The sequence below is a fragment of the Hemiscyllium ocellatum genome, chromosome 45 (assembly GCF_020745735.1).
Source record: "Hemiscyllium ocellatum isolate sHemOce1 chromosome 45, sHemOce1.pat.X.cur, whole genome shotgun sequence".
Lineage (NCBI taxonomy): Eukaryota > Metazoa > Chordata > Chondrichthyes > Orectolobiformes > Hemiscylliidae > Hemiscyllium > Hemiscyllium ocellatum.
Genome location: NC_083445.1, coordinates 24273163 through 24285309, shown reverse-complemented (window position 1 = coordinate 24285309; position 12147 = coordinate 24273163). Strand labels below are relative to the sequence as shown.

Below are 12147 nucleotides of genomic sequence, written 5' to 3'. Positions count from 1 at the left end.
GCCTCACAGCACCAGAGACATGGGTTCAGTTCCAGCCTTGGACCAAGTCTCTGTGTGGAGTTTGCACATTCTCCCCATGTCTGTGTGGTTTCCTCTGGGTGCCCCAGTTTCCTCCCACAGCCCAAAGATGTGTAGGTTAGGTGAATTGACCATGCTAAAGTGCCCATAGTGCTCAGGGATGTGTAGGTTCGGTGCATTAGTCAGGGGTAATGTAGAGTAATAGTGTAGGGGAATGGGTCTGGGTGGGTTATTCTTCGGAGGGTGAGTGTGGACTTGTTGGGCTGAACGGCCTGTTTCCACACTGTAGGAGTCTATGGTGCTATTCTATGAAAAGGAGTACCATTTGTTTGAGGACTCGATGGGATTTAGAAGGATGGGAGGAATCTTAATTGAGACATAGGGAATGGCCCGGACAGATTAGATTAGATTACTTAGAGTGTGGAAATAGGCCCTTCGGCCCAACAAGTCCGCTCTGACCCTCCAAAGCGCAACCCACCCAGACTCATTCCCCTACATTTACCCCTTCACCTAACACTACGGGCAATTTAACACGGCCAATTCACCTGACCAGCACATTTTTAGACTGTGGGAGGAAACCGGAGCACCCGGAGGAAACCCACGCAGACACGGGGAGAATGTGCAAACTCCACACAGAGAGTCGCCTGAGACAGGAATTGAACCCGGGTCTCTGGCGCTGTGAGGCAGCAGTGCTAACCACTGTGCCACCGTATCACCCATGGTGTTGGTGTTGGGAAGTTGTTTCCATTGGTTGGAGAGACTGGGACCCGAGGGCACAGCCTTAAAATAATGGGAAGACCTTTTTTGAACGGAGATAAGGAGAAACATCTTCGGGCAGAGAGTGGGGAATCGATGGAATTCATTCCCACAGAAGGCTGTGGAGGCCGGGTCATTGAGTATATTTAAGACTGAGATAGATAGGTTCTTGAGGATCAGGGGGTACAGGGAGAGAATGAGAGAATGGAGTTGAGAAACATATCAGGTCAAAACAATGACTGCAGATGCTGGAAACCAGATTCTGGATTAGTGGTGCTGGAAGAGCACAGCAGTTCAGGCAGCATCCGAGGAGCAGTAAAATCGACGTTTCGGGCAAAAACCCTTCATCAGGAATACAGGCAGTGAGCCTGAAGTGTGGAGAGATAAGCTAGAGGAGGGTGGGGGTGGGGAGAAAGTAGCATAGAGTACAATAGGTGAGTGGGGGAGGGGATGAAGATGATAGGTCAGGGAGGAGAGGGTGGAGTGGATAGGTGGAAAAGAAGATAGGCAGGTAGGACAAGTCCGGACAAGTCATGGGGACCGTGCTGAGCTGGAAGTTTGGAACTAGGGTGAGGTGGGGGAAGGGGAAATGAGGAAACTGTTGAAGTCCACATTGATGCCCTGGGGTTGAAATGTTCTGAGGCGGAAGATGAGGTTTTCTTCCTCCAGGCATCTGGTGGTGAGGGAGCGTCGGTGAAGGAGGCCCAAGACCTCCATGTCCTCGGCAGAGTGGGAGGGGGAGTTGAAATGTTGGGCTACGGGGCGGTGTGGTTGATTGGTGCGGGTGTCCCAGAGATGTTCCCTAAAGAGCTCTGGAGGAGGCGTCCAGTCTCCCCAATGTAGAGGAGACCGCATCGGGAGCAACGGATACAATAAATGATATTAGTGGATGTGCAGGTAAAATCTTTGATGGATGTGGAAGGCTCCTTTAGGGCCTTGGATGGAGGTGAGGGAGGAGGTGTGGGCACAGGTTTTGCAGTTTCTGCGGTGGCAGGGGAAGGTGCCAGGATGGGAGGGTGGGTTGTACGGGGGCGTGGACCTGACCAGGTAGGCACAGAGGGAACGGTCTTTGCAGAAGGCGGAAAGGGGTGGGGAGGGAAATATATCCCTGGTGGTGGGGTCTGTTTGGAGGTGGCGGAAATGTCGGTGGATGATTTGGTTTATGCGAAGGTTGGTAGGGTGGGAGGTGAGCACCGGGGCGTTCTGTCCTTGTTATGGTTGGAGGAGTGAGGTCTGAGGGTGGAGGTGCGGGATGTGAACGAGATACATTGTAGGGCATCTTTAACCACGTGGGAAGGGAAATTGCGGTCTCTAAAGAAGGAGGCCATCTGGTGTGTTCTGTGGTGGAACTGGTCCTCCTGGGAGCAGATACGGCGGAGGCGGAGGAATTGGGAATACGGGATGGCATGTTTGCAAGAGGTAGGGTGGGAAGAGGTGTAATCCAGGTAGCTGTGGGAGTCGGTGGGTTTGTAAAAAATGTCAGTGTCAAGTCGGTCATCATTAATGGAGATGGAGAGGTCCAGGAAGGGGAGGGAAGTGTTAGAGATGGTCCAGGTAAATTTAAGGTCAGGCTGGAATGTGTTGGTGAAGTTGATGAATTGCTCAACCTCCTCGCGGGAGCATGAGGTGGCGCCAATGCAGTCATCAATGTAACGGAGGAAGAGGTGGGGAGTGGTGCCAGTGTAATTACGGAAGATCAACTGTTCTACGTAGCCAACAAAGAGACAGGCATAGCTGGGGCCCTTACGTGTACCCATGGCTAGCCCTTTGGTCTGGGGGAAGTGGGAGGATTCGAAGGAGAAATTGTTAAGGGTGAGGACCAGTACGTCCAAATGAATGAGTGTGTCAGTGGAAGGGTACTGTTGGGGACGTCGGGAGAGGAAAAAACAGAGGGCTTGGAGGCCCTGGTTAAGGCGGATGGAGAAACATATCAGCCATGATTGAATGACGGAGCAGATTCGATGGGCTGAATGGCCTAATTTCTGCTCCTCTGTCTTATGGTCTTATTCCTTCCCACAAAGGCAGTTTGGGCATAGAGACCATTTTTCCCAATCCCAGTGAACCCAGCTGGTTATTTCTTGATGATTTTAAAACCAATTTTGAATTCTCGGTGAGGATTTCCATTCTGTGGATTGGTGCGTGGTCTGGCGGAAGGAGTGGTCCCAGAGCAGCTGTGGTTAAGGGGTATGGGGTAGGAGACTGGTCCCTGGGGGGGTTGGCTGAATCCGTAAAGGGATAGTGAGCCATTGTGCGATTCTGCAAAGACTGTTAGAGAATACTGCTTTCCCAATACCTCCCACCCTCACCTAACCACCCCCACCCTCACCTAACCACCCCCAAACCCACCCTCACCTAACCACCCCCACCTAACCACCCCCACCCTCACCTAACCACCATCACCTAACCACCCTAACCTAACCACCCCCACCCCCACCCTCATCTAACCACCCCCATCATCACATAACCACCCCCACACTCACCCTCACCTAACTGCCCCAACCCTCACCTAACCATACCCCCCTCACCCTCATCTAATCACCCCCACCATCACCTAACCACCCCCACCCTCACCCTCGCCTAACCACCCCCACCTAACACTCTCATCCTCACCTAACTACCCTCACCTAACCACCTTCTACACTCACCTAACCATCCCCACCCTCATCCTCACCTAACCAGCCACACACCCACATAACCATCCCCACCCTCACCCTCACCTAACCACCCCCACCTAACCACCCCCACACTCACCTAACCACCCCAGACTCACCAAACCACCCCCACCCTCCCCTATCCGCCCCACCCTCACCTAACCACTCCGACCCTCACCTAACCACCCCCACTCTCACCTAACTACTCCCACCCTCACCCAGCCACCCCCACACTCCCCTAACCACCCCTACACTCACCTAATCACCCCACCCCCACCTAACCACCCTCACCTAACCACCCTCACCCTCACCAAGCCACCCCACGCTCACCCTTACCTAACTACTCCCACTCTCACCTAACCCCCCATCACCACCCTCACCTAACCACCCTCACTAAACCACCCCCACCCTCACCCTCACCTAACCACCCTCACCAAACAACCCACACGCCACCCTCACTAAACCACCCCCACCCTCACCATCACCTAACCACCTTCAACAAACCACCCCACCCTCACCTAGCCACCCCACCCCCACCTAACCACCCTCTTCTAACCACCCCCACCCTCACCAATCCACTCTCACCTAGCCACCCCCACCTAACCACTCTCATCTTACCACCCCCACCCTCACCTAACCACCCTCACCAATCCACCCCCACCCTCACCTAACCACCCCCACCAATCCACCCCCACCCTCACGTAACCACCCCCATCCTCACCTAACCACCCCCATCCTCACCTAACCATCCCACACTCACCTAACTACACCCACCCTCACCTAACCACCCCCACCCTCACCCAGCCACCTCCACATTCCCGTAACCACCTCCACACTCACCTAATCACCCCCACCTCCACCTAACCACCCTCACCTAACCACCCCCACCCTCACCCTCACCTAACGACCCCAATCCTCACCTAACCACCCTCACCAAACCACCCCCACCCTCCCTAACCATCCCACACTCACCTAACCACCTCACCCTCATCTAACTACCCCACCCTCACCTAACCACCTCTCACCCTCACCTAACCACCTCACCCTCATCTAACTACCCCACCCTCACCTAACCACCCTCACCTTTACCTAACCACTCCCATCCTCACTAAACCACTCCCACCCTCACCCTCGCCTAACCCCCCCCATACTTACCTAACCACCTCTCACCCGCACCTAACCGCCCCCACCCTCCACAAACCACCCCCACCCTCACCCTCCCATAACCATTCCCACCCTCACCCAGCCACCCCCACCCTCACCTAACCACCTCTCACCCTCACCTAACCACCTCTCACCCTCACCTAACCGCCCCCACCCTCACCTAACCTCCTCCCACCCTCACCTAACCACCTCCCACCCGCACCTAACCACCCCCAACCTCACCTAACCACCTCCCACCCTCACCCAGCCACCCCCACCCTCACCTAACCACCTCTCACCCTCACCCTCACCTAACCACCTCTCACCCTCACCTAACCGCCCCCACCCTCACCTAACCTCCTCCCACCCTCACCTAACCACCTCCCACCCTCACCTAACCTTCTCCCACCCTCACCTAACCTTCTCCCACCCTCACCTAACCACGTCCCACCCTCACCTAACCTTCTCCCACCCTCACCTAACCACCTCCCACCCTCACCTAACCACCTCCCACTCTCACCTAACCACCCCCACCCTCACCTAACCACTTCCCACCCTCACCTAACCTTCTCCCACCCTCACCTAACCATCCCCACCCTCACCTAACCATCCCCACCCTCACCTAACCTTCTCCCACCCTCACCTAACCACCTCCCACCCTCACCTAACCTTCTCCCACCCTCAGTTTCCTTCTACCCTTATAGCGGAGAGCCTTCATCTGTACCTGACCCTGTGCTGTCCCTGTACCTGGGAGTGTTTGACGGGGACAATGTAGAGGGAGCCTTCCTCTGTGTCTAACCCTGTGCTGTCCCTGCCCTGGGAGTGTTTGATGGAGACAGTGTAGAGGGAGCCTTCCTCTGTATCTAACCCCGTGCTGTCCCTGTCCTGGGAGTGTTTGATGGGGACAATGTAGAGGGAGCCTTCCTCTGTATCTAACCCCGTGCTGTCCCTGTCCTGGGAGTGTTTGATGGGGACAGTGTAGAGGGAGCCTTCCTCTGTATCTAACCCTGTGCTGTCCCTGTCCTGGGAGTGTTTGATGGGGACAGTGTAGAGGGAGCCTTCATCTGTATCTAACCCTGTGCTGTCCCTGTCCCTTGGAGTGTTTGATGGGGACAGTGTAGATGGAGCTTTACTCTGTATCTAACCCCGTGCTGTGCCTGCCCTGGGAATGTTTGATGGGGACAGTGTAGAGGGAGCCTTCATCTGTACCTGACCCCCTGCTGTCCCTGTCCTGGGAGTGTTTGATGGGGACAGTGTAGAGGGAGCTTTACTCTGTATCTAACCCCGTGCTGTCCCTGTCCTGGGAGTGTTTGATGGGGACAGTGTAGAGGGAGCCTTCATCTGTACCTGACCCTGTGCTGTCCCTGTCCCTGGGAGTGTTTGATGGGGACAATGTAGAGGGAGCTTTACTCTGTATCTAACCCCGTGCTGTCCCTGCCCTGGGAATGTTTGATGGGGACAATGTAGAGGGAGCCTTTATCTGTATCTAACCCTGTGCTGTCCCTGCCCTGGGAATGTTTGATGGGGACAGTGTAGAGGGAGCCTTCATCTGTACCTGACCCCCTGCTGTCCCTGTCCTGGGAGTGTTTGATGGGGACAGTGTAGAGGGAGCTTTACTCTGTATCTAACCCCGTGCTGTCACTGTCCTGGGAGTGTTTGATGGGGACAGTGTAGAGGGAGCTTTACTCTGTATCTAACCCCGTGCTGTCCCTGTCCTGGGAGTTATTGATGAGGGAGCTCTACTCTGTACGTAACCCCGTGCTGTCACTGCCCTGGGAGTGTTTGATGGGGACAGTGTAGAGGGAGCTTTACTCTGTATCTAACCCCGTGCTGTCCCTGTCCTGGGAGTTATTGATGAGGGAGCTCTACTCTGTATGTAACCCCATACTGTGTGCTGGAAGTGTCTGGGGACAGTGTTGAGGTATTTTTATTTTCAGTTTAAAAGGTAGAGGAAGTTTTACTGTGTCTAAACCTGTGCTAAGAGTGTGTTAATGTCAGTTTCAAAGAGTAGAGGAAGCTTTATACTGTATCAGGCCTCGTGCTGTCCCTGTCATACAGTCATAGAGATGTACAGCATGGAAACAGACCCTTCGGTCCAACCGTCCATGCCGACCAACTATCCCAACCCAGTCTAGTCCCACCTGCCAGCACCCGGCCCATATCCCTCCAAACCCTTATAGAACATAGAACATAGAACATAGAAGGATACAGCGCAGTACAGGCCCTTCGGCCCTCGATGTTGCGCCGACCGAATCCTACCTAACCTATACTAGCCCAATAACTTCCAAATGCCTATCCAATGCCCGCTTAAATGACCATAAAGAAGGAGAGTTCACCACTGATACGGGCAGGGCATTCCATGAACTCACAACCCGCTGTGTGAAGAATCTACCCCTAACATCTGTCCTATACCTACCTCCCCTTAATTTAAAGCTATGTCCCCTAGTAACCCCTGACTCCATTAGCGGTAAAAGGTTCTTAGTATCTACCCTATCTAAACCCCTAATCATCTTATACACCTCTATCAGATCTCCCCTAAACCTTCTCTTCTCCAATGAGAACAGCCCCAAGTGCCTCAGCCTTTCCTCATAAGATTTTCCTACCATTCCAGGCAACATCCTGGTAAACCTCCTCTGCACTCGTTCCAATGCCTCCACATCCTTCCTATAGTATGGCGACCAGAACTGCACACAATACTCCAGATGAGGCCGCACCAGAGTCTTATACAACTGCAACATGACCTCAGGACTCCGGAACTCAATTCCTCTGCCAATAAAGCCCAGTACACCATATGCCTTCCTAATCATATACCCATCCAGATGCCTTTTTGATGTTGCAATTGTACCAGCCTCCACCACATCCTCTGGCAGCTCATTCCACACACATAATGTCCTCTGAGTGAACTGGCCCTGCCCTGGGAGTGTTTGATGGGGACAGTGTAGAGGGAGCTTTACTCTGTATCTAACCCCGTGCTGACCGTGTTCTGGGAGTGTTTGATGGGGACAGTGCAGAGGGAACCTTCCTCTGTATCTAACCCCGTGTTGTACCTGTCTTGGGAGTGTTGATGGGGACAGTGTGGAGGGAGCTTTACTCTGTATCTAACCCCGTGTTGTACCTGTCTTGGGAGTGTTGATGGGGACAGTGTGGAGGGAGCTTTACCCTGTATCTAACCCTGTGTTGTACCTGTCCTGGGAGTGTTGATGGGGACAGTGTGGAGGGAGCTTTACTCTGTATCTAACCCCGTGCTGACCGTGTTCTGGGAGTGTTTGATGGGGACAGTGTAGAGGGAGCTTTACTCTGTATCTAACCCCGTGTTGTACCTGTCCTGGGAGTGTTTGATGCCGCATATCTCTGGCCCTATCACCATCAATGTGGGGTCAAGTTCAAAGCATTAATCTGCTTTGCTGTAGAGGAGCTTGAATTATTTTGTGTTCCTCTTTAAAATTGGTATTGATTTGTTTCTTTTCCCATGAGTGCGGAGTTGTAGCGCCGTTGGGTAGTGGCTGTGCCTCTGAACCAGCCACTGTCCTCCTGGACGGTGAATAAAAATGACAGCCTGTGAAATCTTCCAAATGCAGGCATTAAGAGCAGAGCAGGCCCCTGGCCTGGCAGACTGTGCATCAATCCAGTGGGAGTGTCTAGTCCAACTCTCAGAAAAGGGAATGGGAGCAGAGACTGAGTGGACATGGAGTTGGACATTGAGTGGAGGAGGTGAAAAGGGGTGGGGGATCCTAATAAAGGTGGAAGGAACAGTGGCTCAGTGGTTAGCACTGCTGCCTCACAGCGCCACGGACCTGGGTTCGATTCCAGCCTCGAGTGACTGTCTATGGGGAGTTTGCACATTCTCCCCGTGTCCGCGTGGGTTTGCTCCGGGTGCTCTGGTTTCCTCCCACAGTCCAAAGATGTGCGGGTTAGGTGAATTGGCCATGCTAAATTACCCATAGTGTTAGGTGCTTTAGTCAGGGGTAAATATAGAGTAACAGGGTTGGGGAATAGGTCTGGGTGAGTTACTCGTTGGTGGGTCAGTGTGGCCTTGTTGGGCCGAAGGGCCTTTTCCCACACTGTAGGCAGTCTATGGTGCTATTCTCTGGCTCGATGGAATCAGGTGCTATGCTAATGAAAGGAGCATAAGCAGCCAGCATGGTCCTGCAGGGCAGAATGGCCTGGTTCTGAGCTGGTGACTGTATTTCCTGGTGGGAGCTTCTCTCTGATTTTGTGTTTTGTGTCTCGGCAGGTGACCGGACCAAAGTGAAACGGGATACAGTGATGGAGCAGTCACAGGGCACCCATCGCCAGCCCCCCAGCCCACCCCTGGTGCCCGACGAGGTGGTTTGTCGGAACCGGACAGGGCGAGTGACCGGCTCATCTCGGAACCGCCATGCTGGGGACTGGAGTCGCTGCGGCAGGAGCTACCTTGGCCAGGCTGGGGAACGGGAACTAGGCAGGAGCACCGGGAACACGGAAGGGGGATGGGAACTGGGCAGGAGCACCGGGAACACGGAAGGGGGATGGGAACTGGGCAGGAGCACCGGGAACACGGAAGGGGGATGGGAACTGGGCAGGAGCACCGGGAACTCGGAGGGGGAATGGGAACTGGGCAGGAGCACCGGGAACTCGGAGGGGGAATGGGAACTGGGCAGGAGCACCGGGAACATGGAAGGGGAGCAGAAACTAGGCAGGAACGCCGGGAACATGGAGGGGGAATGGGAGCTGGGCAGGAGCTACCTTGGTCAGGCCGGGGAATGGGACCAGGCCGGGGAATGGAACCAGGCTGGGGAATGGAACCAGACCGGGGAGTTGGGCCAGGCCAGGGAATGGGAGCAGGCCCAGGAGCGGGGCCAGGCCCGGGAGCGGGGCCAGGCCGGGGAGCGGGGCCAGGTCGGGGAGCGGGGCCAGGCCGGGGAGCGGGGCCAGGCCGGGGAATGGGAGCAGGCCCGGGAGCGGAGCCAGGCCGGGGAGCGGGGCCAGGCTGGGGAGCAGGACCAGGCTGGGGAATGGGAGCAGGCCCAGGCTGGGGAATGGGAGCAGGCCCGGGAGCGGTGCCAGGCTGGGGAGCAGGACCAGGCCGGGGAATGGGAGCAGGCCCGGGAGCGGGGCCAGGCCCGGGAGCGGGGCCAGGCCGGGGAGTGGGGCCACGCTGGGGAATTGGACCAGGCCGTAAAACGGGAGCAGGGCAGGAGAACCGGACACATGGAGGGGGAGGAGTGTGAGAATGGCAGGCGAGATGGCAGCTCCTACCCCAGCGAGGGCAGTGAGCTGGACCTGGAGTCATCCATCTTGGGCCGGCCGAAGGACTTTGACAGTCTGATCGCTGATATCGAGCGGGAGCTAGCCAAGAAAATCATCTTCCTGTAAAGGTTCGGGCCTGAGCTGTGGATGAGGTGGAGCCCAGGCTGTAACCAGCTGCTGCTGCCACAGGCTGTGCCAAGGGCCTGGCTGCTGCTGACCCGATAATGCCAATGAGTGCCAAGCACCACACAAAGCTCTTCCGATATGCCGGGTCACCAGGCCGGAGTGTGCAATCCTTCCCACCCCCACTCCCTGTGCAATACATGGCTGAGAGGAGCATTACCCCACAAGGCCTGGCCTTAGGTTTGGTGCCAGTTCATGGGAATTGGTTTGGTCCCATTAACCCACTGGGCCTCCCACTGGTGCTGTCCCCCCACACATACCACACCCAGGGAGAGGGGGATACCGGGGAAGTAAAGGGGTTGTGGAGGTTTGGGAATGTGGGGATAATGGTGGGAAAGTTCAGCTGGGAACTGTCATTGCCATGGAATCTCAGGCTGGGAATGATTGTGAGGGATCCACTCCCGTGCCTCTCCTTCGGCTCTCCCTCTACATTGTCCTCTTCCCTCGTCTCCCTCTCCTCCTCTTCCCTTGGCCCCCTCTCCTCCTCTTCCCTCAGCCTCCTCTCTCTCTCTCTCTCTCTCTCCCTCCTTCCCTCCTTCTCTGTCCTACCTCCTCTCCCCTTTCTCTCTCTCTCTCTATCTGTTCCCCCTTCTCCATGCTCCCTCCTCTCTCCCTTTCTCTTTCTCTCTCTCCCTCCCTGTATCTCTCTCTCTCCCCCCCATCCTCCTTCCTCTCCCCCTTTTTTTCGCTCTCTCCCCCCATCCTCCCTCCTCTCCCCCTTTCTCTTTCTCTCTCTCTCTCCCCCCGTCTTCCCTGTTCCACCTCTACTCTTTAATGTTTCTGCCACCTCTTCCCGGGGCACTACCATGGCCTCTCTGTGTCATGAGCAACTCATCGTTAACATCAGAGGCGGGCTTCTGCCCTGCCTGAGCCTTGGGCAGTGGGAAACCAAGTGGGGTTCCTCTGGCCAAGTGACCTCCGACCTTACCCAGATCTGTCTGGTTTGCATGTTCTGTTGTAGGTCCCTGTGACCAGACCCTCACAGAGTGGGGACTTCTGTCGCTGTGGTCTCCCAACCAGCCTGGAAACTGTTACCCTGGGTGTGTTTACTGGGCGTGGGGTGGGGGTTGGATAGTGTAAATGAGATCCTGTTCTGTGAGCTGACCTCACATTGTGACCCCTTGATCCATAGTGCTATCCAGTTAGACCCGATTGAAACCTACAGGATTCTGAGGGGAGCTGACTGGATAGATGTGGAAAGCTTGTTCCCCCTTGGCAGGGGGAGTCTAGGACTAGAGGGAATAATCACAGAGTATAGGGTCATCCATTCAAGATAGAAATGTGGAGCAATTTCATCAAATCCTCATTTACGTCAATGCCAACCCACCAAAGAGCATCCCATCCAGACTCCCCCTGCCCTACATCCCTGTAACCCCTGCATTCCCCATGGCTCATCCACCTAACCTGCACATCCCTGCACACTGGCCTGTCAGGCAGAATTCTTCACCACAGGGGGCTGCTGAGGTCATTCAGTATTTTCAAGGGTGAGATGGAGAGACTTTTATTCAGGAAGGGAATCTGGGGCGGGACGGGGTGGGGAGAGGGGGTGGTTTATGGGGATAGTGGGGGATAGTGGAGTTGAAGGTTGTCAGGTCAGCCATAGTGTGACTGAGTGGTGAAGCAGGACTCAATGGGCTGAATGGTCTACTCCTGCTCCAGCCTGTTCTGGTCTTATCATGCAGTATCACTCGGTCCACATCGCTCATTGTGCCCTTGACCTCTGTGCCAAGCTGTTGACCCCAGGAGGAGACAGCCTGTGGTCCCTGCAACTTCTAAAGTTGTACCCCACCCCCATCCAAATATGCACTCATGGGAATGGCAATTGGGCAAAGGGGAGACTGACCTTTTGTTTATATACTAGACAGGACACCACCCCCCACCTCAACTCCCCCAAAGCATTGGCAGGGAAATTAGTGTCTTCATTAGCACAAGACCTCTTCAACTCCACCCCACCACCATGTCCCATCATTCTCCACACCTCCCAGGCCATTCTCCACCCAGATTCTACCTCCTCCCCTGGCCTTACCTAAAAGGTCACTCTTTGAAGCCGAGAATGCTGGAGAAACTCAGCAGGCCGGGCCACATCCACGCAGAGAGAAAGCAGAGTTAATGTTTCAGGTCCGGCCACCCATCTTCAGAATTCTTCTTCATATTGGACCCGAAATGT

The 12147-nt window shown here is 55.1% G+C and overlaps 1 protein-coding gene across 1 annotated transcript in view; it reads left to right on the top strand.

Moving 5' to 3' along the window:
• LOC132835883 (rho GTPase-activating protein SYDE1) overlaps positions 1-9923 on the top strand; it is an 81701-nt gene extending 71778 nt beyond the window's left edge. Inside the window, exon 8 of the mRNA XM_060854980.1 lies at positions 8803-9923. Within this exon, the coding sequence (XP_060710963.1) occupies positions 8803-9923 (1121 nt within the window). The remainder of the gene's footprint in view (positions 1-8802) is intronic.
• The last annotated feature ends 2224 nt before the right edge of the window (positions 9924-12147 follow it).